General features: G+C 52.4%; 1 protein-coding gene and 1 long non-coding RNA gene across 18 annotated transcripts in view; one reads left to right on the top strand and one right to left on the bottom strand.

The window, feature by feature from the left end:
• MACF1 (microtubule actin crosslinking factor 1) overlaps positions 1-17,389 on the top strand; it is a 148,819-nt gene extending 131,430 nt beyond the window's left edge. For 12 of the 17 annotated variants that reach the window (XM_063356213.1, XM_063356212.1, XM_063356205.1 and 9 more), the window contains 19 exons: positions 5-211; positions 344-463; positions 693-862; positions 1,056-1,215; positions 1,852-2,046; positions 2,746-2,874; positions 2,954-3,097; positions 3,230-3,418; positions 3,750-3,867; positions 4,411-4,574; positions 5,721-5,883; positions 6,036-6,190; positions 6,445-6,519; positions 7,246-7,263; positions 9,424-9,541; positions 11,970-12,181; positions 12,779-12,889; positions 14,846-14,969; positions 15,762-17,389. In XM_063356213.1, the coding sequence (XP_063212283.1) occupies positions 5-211; positions 344-463; positions 693-862; positions 1,056-1,215; positions 1,852-2,046; positions 2,746-2,874; positions 2,954-3,097; positions 3,230-3,418; positions 3,750-3,867; positions 4,411-4,574; positions 5,721-5,883; positions 6,036-6,190; positions 6,445-6,519; positions 7,246-7,263; positions 9,424-9,541; positions 11,970-12,181; positions 12,779-12,889; positions 14,846-14,969; positions 15,762-16,018 (2,829 nt within the window). In that variant the 3' untranslated portion in view covers positions 16,019-17,389. The remainder of the gene's footprint in view (positions 1-4; positions 212-343; positions 464-692; positions 863-1,055; positions 1,216-1,851; positions 2,047-2,745; positions 2,875-2,953; positions 3,098-3,229; positions 3,419-3,749; positions 3,868-4,410; positions 4,575-5,720; positions 5,884-6,035; positions 6,191-6,444; positions 6,520-7,245; positions 7,264-9,423; positions 9,542-11,969; positions 12,182-12,778; positions 12,890-14,845; positions 14,970-15,761) is intronic. The other 5 variants (XM_063356214.1, XM_063356202.1, XM_063356215.1 and 2 more) reach the window with 3 other exon arrangements.
• On the bottom strand, positions 7,378-8,956 carry LOC134525381 (uncharacterized). The gene is made up of 2 exons (XR_010073762.1): positions 8,870-8,956; positions 7,378-8,728 (listed from the first exon to the last, which is right to left on the bottom strand). It is a non-coding gene; the product is annotated as an uncharacterized LOC134525381 (long non-coding RNA).
• Positions 17,390-17,428: the final 39 nt, after the last annotated feature.

Genomic DNA, 17,428 nt, shown 5'->3' with positions numbered 1-17,428 from the left:
ACAGGTGTTTGCCAATGAGGTGAATGCTCATCGGGATCGGATCATTGAGCTGGATCAAACCGGGAACCAGCTGAAGTTTCTCAGTCAAAAGCAGGACGTGGTGTTGATCAAGAACCTGCTGGTGAGCGTCCAGTCCCGCTGGGAGAAGGTCGTCCAGCGCTCGGTGGAGCGAGGACGGGCTCTTGATGATGCCAGGAAGCGAGCCAAGCAGGTGAGAAATGTGGGAAGGGTGCGACAGACCCCAAGGTATGGCCAGCCTTGGAGTGGAGGAGGTCCCAAGACTGGAAGGGGACTAGGGACAGCACCAGTGTTAAGTTTCAGACTTGCTCCTGTTTCTTTGCAGTTCCATGAAGCTTGGAAGAAACTGATTGATTGGCTGGAGGATGCAGAGAATCACCTGGACTCAGAGCTGGAGATTTCCAACGATCCCGACAAAATCAAGCTCCAGCTCTCCAAGCACAAGGTAGAGCTTTGCCAAAGCAAGACTGGTGCTGGGCGCTGGGTGGAAGGGTGCTTCGTTGGGAGGGGGAGCAGAGCAACATCTCCTCTGCCATCAGGACAGGGGAGAAGCATGTCCATGCCCACTGCTGCCATGGAAAACACTCAGCTGGGGATCTTCACAAGCACCACATATCTTCAGAGAGCCAAGGCCAGGCTTTCTGAAGCAGTTTTGTTTTCTCTCCGGTTCTCAGGAGTTCCAGAAGACACTGGGGGGGAAGCAGCCTGTCTATGATACCACCATCAGGACGGGCAGAGCCCTCAAAGAAAAAGCCTTGCTTCCAGATGACACTCAAAAACTGGACAATTTGCTGGGCGAAGTCCGGGATAAGTGGGACACAGTGTGCGGCAAATCTGTGGAAAGGTAAGTCCACCCCCAACATTGTACTAACAGGACTCGTATTTTTTGAAGACTCCTATCAAAATGGAGAGCAGAGGAGGGGAAGCTGGATGTACAGCATGAGGCAATTTCTTGTGGTGGTTGGAGGATGTCACCGGGTTGTGACAAAAGGAGGTGAGTTTGTTCATGGAAGTTCACTGGGATGTTTGTTTTTCAGGCAGCACAAGCTGGAAGAAGCCCTCTTGTTCTCTGGCCAGTTCATGGATGCGCTGCAGGCCTTGGTGGACTGGCTCTACAAGGTGGAACCCCAGTTAGCTGAAGACCAGCCTGTCCACGGTGACCTGGATCTGGTCATGAACCTGATGGATGCTCACAAGGTGGGAGTCCCTTTTCCAGCTCTTCTCTGGGACATGTGTAGGGCTTGTCTTCCCCAAGAGCCAAAGAGCGGAAGCGCCAGAGTTGGTGCCTTGCTGCAGAGCTGCTTTGCTTTGCTGTGGTGGACAAGGAGAGCAAAAACAGGGTGAAGAAGTGGGAAGAAACTTTTACATTACTGGGAAGGTTACAGGAGCTGGAGCTCTGATCTTCCAAGATGCTATCGGACAGATCTGTTGAGGGTTCAGGTTAGAAAAGATGGCTGAATTTATAGTCTATGAACTTTGGTCTTGGCAGCTCTTTGCAGCGTGTCTTGGAGCCTGGCGCTCTTAGGTTTGGATTAGGTCATACGTTGAAATCCCCAGACGGGGCTTGGGCTTCTGTTCAAGGCAGCCACTGAGTTGCAGCTGGAGCTCCTGGGCTAGGGCTCTCCTGCTCCAGGTCATGACCGCTTTGGCCAGGGTGGAAAGTTGGGGATACTTACCTACGCCTCCCTGCCTGCCCTCCCATCACGCCTGATGTGGGTGAAAACCCATGTTCCAAGCTATTTCAGATGTACCCTCCTGGTTTTTTTTCCCCTGTGTGAAACAACCCACTGGGACTGACCGGCCCCACTCGGCTTCTGCCCTTTCTCCATCCAGGTCTTCCAGAAGGAGCTGGGAAAGCGCACAGGGACGGTCCAGGTGCTCAAGCGCTCCGGCCGGGAGCTCATCGAGAATAGCCGGGACGACACAACCTGGGTGAAGGTGCAGCTGCAGGAGTTGAGCAACCGGTGGGACACAGTGTGCAAGCTGTCCGTGTCCAAACAAACCCGCCTGGAACAGGCCTTGAAGCAGGTGAGCAGGTGGCTACGGGTGGAAATGGTCCTCGAGAGCTTTGCCTGGGTGGCAGGTTTGAGCCAGGAGGTCAACAGAAACCCCGGAGGAGAGGTTTTGCCCAGCGACTGATCTCCTGGATGAGCAGGACACCCCGGCCCTGCAGCAGTTACCTGTGAGAACTGTAAAGCAGTGGGTTGGTGTCAGTTATTTACTTATTCTTTTCTCCGAAGAAGAGCCGATAAAGGCTGATTTGAAAAGGGAGAATGAAGAGATCTCACTGATGTGCACGACAGGAACACAGCAGCGATCAGAGGCTGTCCAGGCTGGTGTTTGCTAATGTCCAGTGCAAGAGACCTAGATTGAAGCTAAAAAAGAAAAAAGGTCAAAGGCTCTTAAGTAGTTTTTACATCAAGTAGGCAATTTACAGAATAAACTACCCAGGCGCCAAATTGCTCAGAAATACAGGTAGTTGTGCTGGTTTTAAAAACACTTAGTTCTTCAGTGTGGCTGATGCCCAGGGGAGGGAGGTGCCCGGCCGCTGCGGGACCCGCCTGCTGGTGCTCAACAGACAGGGCACTTTTCCCTTTTTTTTTTTTTTTTTTTTTTTTTTTTATTTGTTTTTAAAGTCCCTTTCAGCCCTTTGTCTCTCCAGCTCTCAGAAGTGAATGGAGTGTTTCGGGAGGAGGAGAGCTAACGCCTGTGCTTTTGTCCCCGCAGGCAGAGGAGTTCAGGACGGCCGTGCAGATGCTGCTGGAGTGGCTCTCGGAGGCAGAGCAGTCCCTGCGTTTTCGGGCAGCACTTCCCGACGACGCCGAGGCGTTGCAGTCCCTCATTGATGCACACAAGGTACCTGGAGCTCTGAAACGCAACCCCAGCAACATTTACGGGGGAGAATATTGCAAAATAACTCATTTGGGCCTTTCAGGAGTTCATGAAGAAAGTGGAGGAGAAGAGGGTGGACGTGAATTCGGCGGTGGGCATGGGGGAGGTCATCCTGGCCGCCTGCCATCCTGACTGCATCACCACAATCAAACACTGGATCACCATCATCCGAGCCAGGTTCGAGGAGGTGAGTCCATCGGGCTTTGTTCCAGGCTGGCGGTGAGAGGTGATGGGGGACCATCATTGCCTGTGGTGCTGGTTCCTGCCCGTGGTTTCCCCACTGTGGGCTGGCTGATGGTCATCTCTGCATTTCCAACAGGTTCTCACGTGGGCAAAGCAGCACCAGCAGAGACTGGAGTCTGCGCTTTCCGAGCTGGTGGCAAATGCAGAGCTTCTGGAAGAGCTCCTGGCTTGGATCCAGTGGGCTGAGACAACCCTGATCCAGCGGGACCAGGAGCCCATGCCACAAAACATTGATCAGGTCAAAGCCCTCATCTCCGAACACCAGGTGAGCCCAGTGCCCGACACGGTGGGCACTTGGGAGAGGAGCAGAGGGGGTTTTCTCCTGCCCCTCCATGGAGGTGGCATTGACTTCTCTTAGAAGTCCCTATTAGAACAGCATGTGACCCAACTGGAGCTGTCACCTGGGAGTGAAGCCAGCCCAGAGGATGAACACCAGCGTTTGCAGATCCAAGCCAGGCACAAGCCCCCATCGCTGGTGCTTCGTGCTCCCATCTCCTCTATGGGCTTGGCACTTCCCAGCAAGGATCTAGAGCAACAGGAGACTGAACACGTCTCGGAACTGCAAAGATTTTCTTGTCCCTTATGTATTTTGACAGTCTTTTATGGAGGAGATGACACGGAAACAGCCAGACGTGGACCGGGTCACAAAGACGTACAAGAGGAAAGCTACTGAGACCCCCCATGGGCCTTTCAGCGAGAAGTCCCGCAGCAACAGTATGTCTCCGCTCGATACACTGCTTTCGGTGAAATGTGCTGTGACGGGAGGAAATGAAACGCATAGGAAACTAATTAACTTTGATTATCAATTAACAAGGCATCCTGCATTGACAGCCACCAGGAAGGCAGTTGAAACTTGTCAGGAGGGGAAAAAATCCAGGTGGCATTTGCCCAAGTGCCCGTGCGGGGGTGTGCTGCACCTGGGGAAGCTCGTGCTGTCACTGCTCTTCTCTTGCTCTCTGCAGTTGCTTTGTGATGAGGTTTTGGGGTCTTTTTTAATGTTGTTTTTTGAAGCCAGAGTCCAATGTGAATTCCCAAGTGGAAAGGGAGCGCCGGGGGTGGGTGGGTGTAGAGCCGTCCGTCACCCCGTCTGCCTGCCCGGGGACACTGCGTCCCTTCAGAAAGCAGCCGGTGAGGCCGTGGGAGGTTTTCTAGTTGAAAAATGAAATGCATTTCACTGCTGCTCTTTCCTGGACCGCTCAGACGTGCTGAACCCATCAACACCACCTCAGACAATGCCTTTTCTCCCTTTATTTCCAGGAAAATCCTTGAGTCAGGCCGCCCCCCCCAGCATGCCCATTATCTCCCAGTCGGAAACAAAGAACCCCCGGATTAACCAGCTCTCGGCCCGCTGGCAGCAGGTCTGGCTGCTGGCGCTGGAGCGGCAGCGGAAGCTCAACGATGCCCTGGACAGGCTGGAGGAGGTAACGGCCACCGGCTGCTCTGGGCTGGGGCGGGGAACGTGCGGGGGCCGCTCGCCAGAGAGGTGCAAGAAGCACTTTTAATTAGTCTCACCTCTCGAATTGCCCGGCTCTTGCACACGGTTACTGCTGCCTCTCTGAAAATGCCAAAAGAAAAAAGTAACTCCTAAAATATTAAGACTGCAAACTACCTCCTGTAATTAACTGCACATTAACGAACTGCTTCGCGCCCCTGTGGTCGGTATCTGTACTGACGGCCAGGCCTGCTTTACTCCTAGTAATTAGTATAACAATTACTGTCTATATCTTTTTCAAACATCTAATGCCATTTTTGTTTTTGTTTATGCTTAACAAAGCAGCTATGCCCAGAAGTGAGTGTTTTTGTTTTTTGTTGCTTTTGCTGTAGGTCAGTTCAGTTTATACGTATTAATGTTTTTTCTTTGTTGCCTTTAACTCCAAGAATGTTTAGAGGAAAAAAAAAAAAAAAAAAGGCTAAAAATGGTTGCATTACCTTGCTGAGAGCTGCTTGGGTTGTGGGGGTCCTTTTGGGAGGGGATAAAAAGGGGGTTAGTTTAAGTTGGAGGGTGAGTGGCTCATCAGAGGCTGGTGGCAGAGCCACGGTGCCAGGGTTCGCAGAGCCGAGATGTGCCCCAGGCGCTCTCGTACCTGGAATACGAGCAAGAAATCCCTTTTCAGCTGCTTAGAGGGAAAGGGAGAGGGAAGATGCGTGGCCAAAATGATGCCAGCGATGTGTGTTCCTGCCGGGCAGAGCCTGGCGAGCCATTAGGCAGAATCCCGGGTGAGGAAGCATCCCCAAATGCCCGAGCAGAGACGGGGTGTGCGTGTGTCTGTGTGCAAGTAGCTGATACCTCTGCCTGTGTGTACGTGTACCGCCCTGGGGATGCTGCATCCCGTGTCCATGGTTCCGTGATGCGCAGTCCGCCTGGTGGCTGTCGGCTACGCTGTGTGTCCTTCTGTTCCTGAACGTCGATTTGAACAGCCCCCTCATTAACGGGGATCGTCTGGATAAATCCAGATTAACCTTCCCGGGAGGGCAGGTGGGGAGCATTAGCGCCGGGCACGGGCTCGCCTTTGGGATGCTGCTCCTTCGGGGGGTTCCCCCGCTGACTCTCGCGGGTTTCCTTCCAGTTGAAGGAATTTGCGAACTTCGATTTCGATGTTTGGCGGAAGAAGTATATGCGCTGGATGAACCACAAGAAATCCCGCGTTATGGACTTCTTCCGGCGCATCGACAAAGACCAAGACGGGAAGATCACCCGGCAGGAGTTCATCGATGGCATCCTCGCCTCTAGTAAGTCCCTGCCTGCCTGAAATGAGCTGGAAAACAGCCACCTCTGCATCACGAGGTTGTCCTTGCTCGAGGACCGGGATGTAGACTGTGCTCTGACATCTCCAGCTCTCATGAGTGATGTCCCTGAGTCAGTTGCTCATTTCTCCTTCCAGAATTCCCCACCACGAAGCTGGAGATGACCGCGGTGGCCGACATCTTTGACCGTGACGGCGACGGCTACATTGATTACTATGAGTTTGTGGCTGCACTCCATCCCAACAAGGATGCCTACCGCCCCACCACTGATGCCGACAAGATCGAAGATGAGGTAAAGCACCAAAAGAGATGGGTGCTCGGAGGTGGTGGGGTGGTTCCGGCTGCAGGTTGGCAATGAGGAAGACAAAAAGGAGGGAAAAAAGGGATTGTGGTCGTGCTGAGCTAAAATAAGCAGCTGGTACTGACAGTAATGACTGTGTTTTTGAAGGAAAGGCTGCTCAGGGCTGTGTGTTGTCTAAGCAGTGCCTTGTATTGGGGGAGACTCCCAAAATCCTGGTCCCTTACCTCTTTTGTTGGTGATGGCAGGTCACCAGGCAAGTGGCCCAGTGCAAGTGTGCCAAGAGGTTTCAAGTGGAGCAGATTGGCGAGAACAAATACCGGGTAAGGCAGAGGGGACTGAACGCTGCTCCGTGGGGGGGGATCACCGATGGGGTGCCCAGCCTGGCGCGGGGGGACCCCCCTGGGCTCCCTGGGGTGAGATGGAGACCTCCTCCTCCGGCTCCCGGCGCAGCCTGTGTTTGCCCAGCGCCGCCCTCGGCCCCAGGGCGTTCCCCGAATCGGGAGAGCATAAAAGTGGCCCTGTTCTGGGGGCAGCCGGCCCGACGGCCCCGTGAAACGCTGCATTCACTCCGACGGCAGCCGCCCTTGAAGTTTTCCTCGTGGATGAGTGTACCTTACGCCTGTGTTTTTCTTAGCTCGCTCCCGAAGAAGGGAGAATAATTTCCTTTAAAGAATCTCTTTGTAACCAGCTCGCTGCTTACGTTTCAAATCGTTCACCGAGGTGAACCGGTGAAACGAGCTGGCAGCGGAGCGTCCCGCTTTCCTGCCCGCTGGTTTTGGGGTGATGCTCCGGCCAGGAGGAGCCGAGCCACAGCGTTCCCCCCACCCCCGGCTGCACCAGCCCCGGGCTCCCCAGGCTTCTACCTTACACCCAAATAGCATAAACCCCACGGATTTCTAACTACCTGCAGTTAACAGTTTTCATTATTATTGCACTGTTAATCCCATAAATGTTTTTCTTGTTTTTCTTTTCCCTCCTCTTCCTCTTGACTTTCCTTCCCCCCCACCCCCATCCCCTCTCCTTCCACAACTCCTCTCCCTCCGTAGTTCTTCCTCGGCAATCAGGTACAGTTTGCCTTGCGATGCTGTCTCTCACCTCTTTTATTTTTTATTTTTTTTTTAACAAACGTAGCTTTTTGTGTCCGTGATGCTGCTCTGTCCTTTGTGGCTGTGGGAGGATGTGACCTGTGAGCGCTGCTCAGCAGAGCCTGGTACAGGGGAGTGCCTGAGCTGGGGAGGGGCGCCCACAAAAACCCCACTGCACTGGGCAGAAAAAAGGAAAAAAATCAATGGAAAAAGCAAAATTTGACAAAAATGGAGAGATTTTTTCTCTCTGTGGCTCCTTTCTCGGATACGTTGGGGATGGTGGTGGTAACCAGTGGCAAACCACAGGACCCTGAAGGGGGGAGCATTGAGATACTGATGGGCTCATGCCGGGGACTGTCCTCCCGCGGGGAACGACCAGCCCGGGTGAAATCACGGGGGTACAACTACCTGCACGAGGGCTGTACCAGGCTCTGGGTGGGTTTTGGATCACAGTGACCATGGAATGAGAATGCTGAGTCCCCCCCTTTAATCCCATAGGTAGCGATAACTAAACCCTCATCCCCGCTACACCCACTGAGTAACTCCTAACTGGAGCAAGGCTCACAGAACCTGCATGTGTCCCCGTGACTGTCGTGACATGAGATGAGCGGTGCAGCGTGCCCGAGTGCCTGCTGGTTCAGGGACCAGAGCTCCTTTTTTTTTTTTTTTTTTTTTTTTTTTTACGGGACTGGAGCATCACGTGTCATTACGCTGTGCCCACCGCCTTGGCTCTAACAGAAAAGCATATTTTTTTTCTTGTGAAATGATGGTGCCCTGCCAAAAACATGCCCAAAACGAAACAAAAGTGGACGGATCCAAGAGACCTCTGGCTTAATTCAGGCAGCGATCATAGAAACACTTTCAACGGCAGCTAAAAAAGATCGTGTAAATGTGGCAGTGGAAATGAGAACTGATTTGTCCCTGGTTTTCACTGGTTTGGAACTAGCCCTTGAAGGACACCTTACGTAGAGCCCGCAGAGAGGGCAGGCAGCTCCCCTGCCCTGCTCCCTGCCCAGCGGCACCGTGGCCGTGCCGAGCTCTTCCACTGCCGCGCTGGGGCCGGCACCGCCTGGTAGGACCCCGAGCAGGGAGACGCTCCAGGGTCCCACGTCCCCGCGGGAAGGAGGGTCGGAGATGCTGTTACCTCCTTCCCCTCTGCCGTGACCCGTCTCGGTGGGGCTTTGCACTCCCTGTTTTCATTTAGTCTCTTGGGTTTTGCGTTATCCACCCAGGGAAAAAGGCTGCTGCGTTTTTTTTCTTTTTGTTTAATCGTTCTGAAGATGGTCTTGCTTTCAAAGGCTGGTTCCCCCGTCTTCTCGCCACAACAGGACCTCTGCAGACCTGGATGCAGAGTTTCTATATCCAATCCAGGCTCCCGGTGTCCCGCACCAGCTCTGCCGAGTTCCCAAAGCCTGTGCTTGGCTGTCCGGGAGATTTAGGGAGCCTTGAAAAACAGACACGTGCTTCTGATTCAGGGGTGCACTTCTTTGATCTCGCAGGTGTTTAAAATCACTAATGAACATTGCAATCACTAATCAATATTGCTGCGGGATTCCTGCCTGGATTCCCGTCACTCTGCACTCACCGAAACATCCTCACTGGGCGATCTCTGCGGCGGGGGCTTTCTGGCTGGTGGGGTCAAGTCTGAGGCTCGGTGAAATCCCTGGACTTCAGACTTGATAATCGGAGGTTTCTGGCTCAGCGGTGACGCAGCACTGCTTGCCTCACTGATTCTCCGGCACTCTGGGATCGGAATCGGACGGCTCTTTCCCACATGGGCTGCACCAGGAGGGTCATTGCATTGCCAGCCTCTGTTTCCTTCAGGATGAAAGGAAAAACTACAATTCTGGCTGAGAAAACCCATCCAAAGATCAAATTCCAAAGTCTCATTTGCAGCTCTAAAAAATTCTCTCTTTCCAGCTTTAAAACTGAAGGATTTGGATAGTTGCATCATCTTAAAACCACAGGAAAACTCCTGTAAATTGGTACTAGCCTGCAGTTATTCCAGAAAAACCTATCTGGAGAAACCTTAGAAGTATTCCATAGATGGATAGAAGCGTTTGGTGCAGCCTGCTGCAGGAAGGAGCCGAGTGTCCCCTCTTGTGTCCCCCTGGTCTGAACTGTTTCTTGGCTCCACAGTTCGGCGATTCCCAGCAGCTGCGGCTGGTCCGTATCCTGCGGAGCACGGTCATGGTTCGCGTCGGTGGAGGATGGATGGCCCTGGATGAGTTTTTAGTGAAGAATGATCCTTGCAGAGGTAAGGCAGTTCCTGGGTTTTGTACAACTGGGGTCTTCTCAGCCAGTGAGGGGAGTGTGACAACTTGGTACCAGAGTGGGTCTGGGTTATCCAAATAACAGGTCAAAATCTATCCAAAGCAAACCACAGAACTAAAATCATGACATTGGGCAATACTGCAGCAAATCTCACAGCCTTTAACCAGGTGTCCTGGGAGAAAGCAACAGGGAAGGGTTGTGGTTCTTGTTTTTAAGGCCCTCGCGAGTGGAGCTGAGGGTCTCGGCTTCACTTTGGGTGGCTGGTGCGTCTGTGTGGCTCTGTGGGTGGTGGAGTCAGCGTCGTAAAGGTGACCTGGAAGAATTCAAAAGGTTCAAACCCAGGAGATGGTAAAATCCTGATTTGAGACACTCTGAGGAGAAGGTGCTCCAGCCCAGGATCCATGATCCCGTGGTACTGCCACACGGGGCAGTGATGGTCCCAGCTGGTCCTACTGGATGAGGAGACGTTTCTCCTGGGGCTTCGAACTACTTGATTTCTCGCTGATGCGTTTCTAATACAAGTTTCCTCAGTTCATTTGTTGTCTTTAGAGCAGTGGCATAAGGAACTAGTTTGGAAACCCTGAGCTGTGCAGGACCGTGCACCTTAAATACCTGTTTGCAGCGAGAGCTGCCGACGGTGCTGGGTCTTCCTCTAGCGCCCTAAAATTGCCTTTCTTCCCCCAGCCCTGCCCATGAGAGTGGAAACGTGACTTTTTTTTTTTTTTTTTTTTTTTTTTTTTTTTTCTCCTGGGTTGCCACATGCCGTATTTGGGTTGTAGAAAGTGCTGCATTTAGGCGTCGTTGTCCGTGGGCTGTTCAGGGCTGGCTTGGATTTCTCTGGGGGATTTTGAACACCGTGACCCGCTGTAAGCGTGTCGATAAGTGTCGCCTTGCACAAGTGTGTCCCAGGGACTGACACATTAGAGGTGAAGAAGAACCTAGATCTTGGGGTTTTAGGGCTGAGCAGTGTTTGCTGGAGCTGGTTTTGTGGGACACATTTGGAAGGGACAATTGGGATAACGCAGACCAGGGTCCCATACTGTGGGCATGGGGAATCGGGATCATCTCCTTTCTGAAACCTTCACTGTTGAAGTCTTATCATCTTGAGAGCTTTTGGGATGGAAGTGATGCCCTGCTGCGGCCAGCCGAGAGCCGTGACCAGGGGACAGAAAAGGATTAGCAAGGGGGAACATCCAGGAATGAAATGCATCAAGGGGGCAAAAACCAGGAATCTGACGTGTTCTCCCATCAGAAATGCCGATCTCTGCTTCACGCAGCCAGGAGCCCTCGCAGGAGCGTTCCCCGGTGCAGTTCGTGGCAGGAGGGTGGGAAGAGCAGCTCTGCTCTGGCAAGGGGGAGAGCAGGAACCCCTCAGAGGGGACGGAGCCCGGCTTTCTGCCCCATTTCTCCAGCAGGAAAGGAGCATTTAATATGCAGCCCACTGCCTATTTTGGAGAGCTTGGGTCTGTACTCCATATGTTCCCATCTCGCTGGGGTCTCCAAGATGTTAATAGCTTCGGATATGTCGTCTTCAAGCTGCTGCCTAACCGTTCCTTGCTCCTGCTGCCTAACGGCTGTTGCTGAAAGCATCGTGATTTACAGGCTGTGCCGCTTGCTTCGGGGAACCTGCAGGGTGTTCCTGCTCCTCCGGCTTCCCCCGTTCATGCTTTGCAGCAGCTGCTGTTTTCCAGCCTTGACATTGAGGTTATTTCCATCCCTTGGTTATCTCAGCGTGGTGCTTCCCTTCTGCAATCACCTCCTTGGCTTTCTGGTCCCTCTGAAACCGCTCCCGCGTGCCGCAGGGAGCGTGTGTGCCCTTGCTCTCCGTTTGGACACCGTAAGTATGAGACACATTGGCACACGTCAGCTGGCCCAGGAGCTGAAGGCCACAGACCTTCTCCCTGTTTGCTTGTCGAAGAGAGACCCTTCACTGAGCTCTTTGAGGCATTTGGGTGGTGGTGGTCACTTTTAATGGGTGGTCATCACTTCTCTCTCTCCTCTCCCCAAAAATTGGTGAAGAGCTGCCCAGAGCTGTGTGAGAGCAGAACCACAACCCTTCAAAGCTGCTCTTTCTATTTTTAAGCTATGTTAAAGATGATGATGTTGTAACTTGCTGTGTTCAAAGGCCGTCGCGATTGCTTTCCCCAAGACACCAGAGAACAGTAGAGCATCCACTGTGAATTCATGGGCCTCAGGCAGCTTTTAATCAGCCAGTTTCTTAAAGAGCTGATCCATGGCAGGGGATGGTCAGGGAAGAGAGCTGGGACGGTCTCACTGCCATCCGCTCATCCCTGGAGATGGGCTTGGAGAGACACCGCAAGGACACGTGCTCTGACCCCTGGAGCCTCCTGAGCCCCGGTATCGATGTCGGGTTCACGCAAACCTCAAATCTCTGCTTTGTCCCCTTCCAGCACGAGGACGGACCAACCTTGAACTCCGAGAGAAATTCATCTTGCCAGAGGGGGCCTCCCAGGGAATGACACCCTTCCGATCGCGAGGCCGAAGATCAAAACCATCCTCCCGGGCAGCCTCCCCGACACGATCCAGCTCCAGTGCCAGCCAGAGCAACCACAGCTGCGCCTCCATGCCATCCTCTCCCGCCACTCCAGCCAGCGGAGCCAAGGTGGGGTTCGCGCGTGAAGTCTTCCCCTTTCTTCTTCTTTAAAACCTAGTGGCCTCCAAACCTGTCCCGGTGAGATGAGGAGCTGCAGGAGGCGTATGGAGGAGGAGGAGGAAGGTTGGGGATCAAGGGCTTGATGGTTACTGTCACCTCTAGATGTTCGTGGTGTCTGCAGGAAGAACCTTGCTGTCTGTGTGGGGTGGGTGGGTGGGGATGGTGCAGGGACAGATTTTCAGCCCAAGCTGGGCACTCACGGCCGGAGGGTCCCCAGCTCTCCCCGTGCAGCCAAAGGCTCCTGGTCCCCAAGGCAGGGCTGCGCCACAGCCGCGGTGTCCGGCCGGCACGCAGGAGGAAGCCATTGCCCATCATCTCTCCTTTCCCACCACATCATCTGCCCGTGCATGTTTTATTTCATCATCTGTTTGGGTTTTTTCCTCGTATTTTAATTTATATATTTCCCATTTGGTTCTCGTTTCATTTTGGTGCCGTTTTCCCCCATTCCAAATACTTTTCCATTTCTTTTTTTTTTTTTTTTCCCCCCCCACCCACTTCCACCTCTCCTCCCCCCCCTTCCCCACCCTTGGATTTTCCATTTCGCAGACTCCACATCACTTCTCTCGATGTTATGACAAACCCTGGTTGATAAACAGTAAAGCGGGCACCCCCCTGAGGGGATTCGATTATTCCGACTTCCAGCTCCCGAGCGCCGAGGTAGAGTATGGTCTCGCAGCCCCGAGGACCTGCCGACAGGCCGGAGAGCCGCTGGCACGGAGACGTCCTGCCCCCTTGCCTGTTCTAACGCTTTCTTTGTGGTAGAGCAGCGCTTGTTAGCACCGCTAACGCTCCCACTGTTAGCGTTTTTCATAGGTTTCTAACTCGGATTAAACAAAACACCAACTTTCGAATAAAGCGCAACGGCTTGTGTTTCCCGTTTGCCTGCTTTCAAACCAAGAGAGGGGTGTTTATCCTCTTCGTGCTTTATAAAAAGCGCAATTTTTCAAGCTTTAAGAGCTTTTAAGCATTGAAAAGCAGCCGTGTTTGGCTTTCAAAAATTGATACCCAGCAGCCGAGTTGAGACTTGAAAATCAGCTACGCAGCGCACGCACAGTAACCACATCGCCTTCATTTTTATGGAGCGCTCGTTTATCACCGTGTTGAAGCACGTACGGCGTGTCCGGCGCTGTCACCGGCTTGATGCTCCCAGGAGGATTAAATTCGGGCTGAGACTTTGAATCTCTCTAAGTCTTCAGCCTCTCTGTTGGACTGCCTGACCTTGTGAATCGGTGACGAGAAATAAAACCTGGTAGATCTCGGTGATGCACTGCGTGGCGGTGTGCGCCGGCAAGATAGCTGCGTCTTGCTGGGCGGTGCTTTCACGCAGAACAGGAATGATTTTTAAATCATCGGAAGGTCAGGAGCACTTCCCCAATTGCCCTAAATTGCCTGCTTGCTGCTCTTTAACTTGTTTATAAAATAGGATCGAGGACGAGAATCGAAATCTCTGGTGATGAAAACGGTACCTTCGCAATCAAGTGTTAATGGATTTTAATTCCCCCGGCGCCCGAAGGGGAGCCCGCTGCTCGCCTGCCCCTCTCCCACCACCCTCTCCCCCGCTGCAGCTCCAGTTTCATGACATTTTAATATTTATAAGTTTCCCAAAAATCACAGAATTGCAGGGGGTGGAGGGAAACCTCCAGCTGTTGCTTTAAAGCTCGTTGGGAGATGCTCTCCCTTAATGTACATGTGTCCGGGGATGCAGCTGGGCTGGAGCCGTCCCTGCAGCCCGGTGTCCCCAGGGGACAGGGGACACGGCAGGCAGCCGCTTTCCTGCAGCACTGCCCCAAACCCAGAGCTTTGGTTGGTGTACGGAAACTGGAGCTGCCCTTCCCAGCTGGATCCGGGTGCCCTCGCCCGCCCGGCACCTTCCCCTCCGCTTTCTTCCGCAGCGGCGGGAGCAGAGCTGCCTGTTGTGCTGCTTTCCGCTCCCCTCCGAATCTGCGTTTGCAACATCTTAAAGGTCAGGAAAAGCACCGTTTCAGGATGCGACCAAAGCCCGTTCACTGTGGTTTTGGGTCCCAGTTCATCGCTGGCACCTCGCTCTTCAAATCCGTCCGCCCTCAGGGCGGTGGGTGCATGGACCTGCCGGGGGCACCGGCGCCAGGGCGATGTCCCCCCATCACAGAACAACACTGCGCTGATGCCTCCCAGCCACGACATGCGTTTCTCAAGACACTGCATTGTATTTGACCTTCCAAAGTGGTCCTGAGCTGCTTAGATGCTAAAATACTGATTTTTTTTTTTTTTTTTTTTTTTTTTTTTTTTTTTGCAAGATTTCACATTCTCTTTGTGGAGCTTTTGAGCCCAGACGATGTTTTCCTCCTCCGGATGGACAGCAGCTTTGCTTTTATTTTTTTTCCAACAAATAGCTGTGCATCAGCCTGCAGTGTGCAAACTGCCGTTGCCCTCCAAATTTTCAGGATCCAGGCCTTTTTCTTTTTTTTTTATTAATCGCTGCTGAAACGACAGCTTGTGTTCTCCATGACCGTTAAGATGGGTGTTCCTTAAATGTCAGAATCTTTTTGCCGAGGTGCCGATCTCGGCCCTGATCTTGGTCCCTTATGGCCCAGGTGACAGCTAAAAGATGCTCTGTGTGTGCTTCCTCCCAAGGTGACCCCCTCGGCGGGCAGCAAGCTGAAGCGACCCACCTTCCACTCCAGCCGAACCTCCTTGGCTGGGGACACCAGTAACAGCTCCTCACCAGTCTCTACAGGTGCCAAAACCAGTCGGGCAGGTAAGTTAGCGGCAAAGACCAAAAACCTCCTCCCGCTGCTGTTCCCACTTCGTTGCTTAAATTGGCAGAGAAAATATTTAGATATTTAGGGAGCCTGCAGTGAGTTGTGGAAGACCCACCACTGTGTCCCTGCCTGGGAGAGGGGATGCTGCAGTGGTTTTAGAATCATGGAATGGTTTGGGTCAGAAGGGACCTTAAAGATCATCCATCTAGTCCCATGGGCAGGGACACCTCCCACCAGCCCAGGTTGCTCCAAGCCCCGTCCAACCTGGCCTTGAACCCCTCCAGGGATGGGGCAGCCACAGCTGCTCTGGGCAACCTGGGCCAGGGGCTCACCGCCCTCGCAGCCAAGAATTTCTTCCCCAGATCTCATCTCAATCTCCCCTCTTCCATTTTAAAGCCATTCCCCCTCGTCCCATGGCTCCCCTCCCTGCTCCAGAGTCCCTCCCCAGCTTTCCTGGAGCCCCTTTAGGGACTGGAAGGGGCTGGAAGGTCTCCCCGGAGCCTTCTCTTCTCCAGGCTGAACCCCCCCAGCTCTCCCAGCCTGTCCCCACAGCAGAGGGGCTCCAGCCCTCCCACCGTCCTCGTGGCACTTCTGCAGCGCGAGGGTTTGCTGCTGCTTCATTAAAAGCTGGGGCACGGATGAGTCCTGATGCTGAACCCGCCGTTCCAGGGGTGCCGGGCGGGTGGTTGAAAGCAGCTGCGGCGATGCTGGGGATTTGGGTGGGATGGGGAGGAATCTTCCTCCTCTTCCTCTGCCTGCTCACCGCTCGCTCTCGCCTCCCCTTGCAGATCCTAAGAAAACAGCCAGTCGTCCCACCAGCCGCGCCGGGAGCCGCACGGGCAGCCGGGCCAGCAGCCGGCGGGGAAGCGACGCCTCCGACTTTGACCTGCTGGAAACGCAGTCGGCGTGTTCGGACACTTCAGAGAGCAGCGTGGCTGGCGGGCAGGGCGGCTCCCGCCGGGGGGTGGCCAAACCCTCCAAAATCCCAACCATGTCCAAGAAAACAACCACCGGCACCCCAAAAACTCCAGGCCCTAAAAGATAATACTGTACCCACGCCCTCCTGAAAGAAAGAAAACCCAACAAAACCCAACCTGTGTCCAATTTTTAACCCTTCTACGTACATTGGATGTATATTTATTCTAAATGGGAGAAACTATATTGTTAAAAGTGTAAAAGAAAGTTGTGTTATGAAGCTGCCTTATTTGGGTTTTTTGGTTTTGGTTTTTTTTTTTTCCTTTTTTGTAAGTTACTATTTTCATGTGAATATTTATGTAGATAAAAATTGCCTCTCGGTGACCCCTGTTCAGAGAGGGGCCTGGAAAACTGAAATGTGGGAGAGAAAGAAAAAAAAAAAAAAAAAAAAAAAGAAAAAGAAAAAAAAAAAGGAAGCAAAAAAAAAAGGTCAAGATGTGAAAGTGTAAAGAAAAACTAAAATATAAATAGGATTTCTGCGCGGTGCAGGGTGCGAACCTGCTTTATCTTTTAGGATTGTTTCCTAAATGCATCTTTATAAACTTAACTTGCTGTCTCAGCAAGGTAAATTATATTTAAAAAACAAAGACCTGAATCCTACAGTGTTCAAGGAACTCTCTTTTTGTAAATCACAGATACCTCAACCAGAGAAACATGAGGTGAGGGGACTTGGGGCTTATGTTTCCATTTTTTTAAAGATATGTGGTTTTACCTGAAGAAAGCGGGGTTTGACTTAATAAAATTTGCACACACTACAGCAAAGGTCATGACAATTGCTGTCTTGAAAATACTGTCCCGGCAACTTCGTTTTTAAAGAACAAACAAATGGTGATGGGTTATTTCCGGGGGGGGTTCACGCCGAAGCCGGCCCGAGGAGAGCACGCTGGTAAGATTGCAGGTCGGGATCGCTCAGACACGTCCCTTAGCGGTGGTGGGTCCTACAGATTAGAGGATTCTTCTGGATTGATGGCCTAAGAGACCGACCCAAGACGTTCCTTACAGAATTGCTATTTATCTGCATCTCTTTTTTTTTTCCTATTTATTATTTAACTGGTCATTCCACTTCCAACCAGGCTGAGATTGATGTGACCTCTGCTCCTAGAAGAAATCTGGACTTACACGCACAGTTGCTTGTCCTTGAAATTGAGTCTCACCAGCACACTCGCTACAAGTCCTGTCTCGCTTTTGTACGCTACTTTTTCTTTGTAATAAAATCAAACTGACCAAGTGACCAGGAGACGGGCCGGGGGAGAGGGCTCTCCAGAGCTCCCGTATTTATTAAATATTCTTCCTCTCCGGCTCTGACCATGTTGCTGTGTGATTCTCTCAATTGGTTTAAATTGAGGCAAAACTGAAGCTCTACCAATGAATTGTTTAAAAACCAGACACATTTTTGTATTAAAATTGCTTGCGGTAATAAACAATCTTGCCTCCTACTTTATTCCACAGTGTTAGCTTTGTAAATACAAGAGCTGGAGCT

The sequence above is a fragment of the Chroicocephalus ridibundus genome, chromosome 19 (assembly GCF_963924245.1).
Source record: "Chroicocephalus ridibundus chromosome 19, bChrRid1.1, whole genome shotgun sequence".
In the NCBI taxonomy this organism is placed as follows: domain Eukaryota; kingdom Metazoa; phylum Chordata; class Aves; order Charadriiformes; family Laridae; genus Chroicocephalus; species Chroicocephalus ridibundus.
Note: the sequence above shows the minus strand (reverse complement) of the source record. Positions and strands in the feature narration are given on the sequence as shown.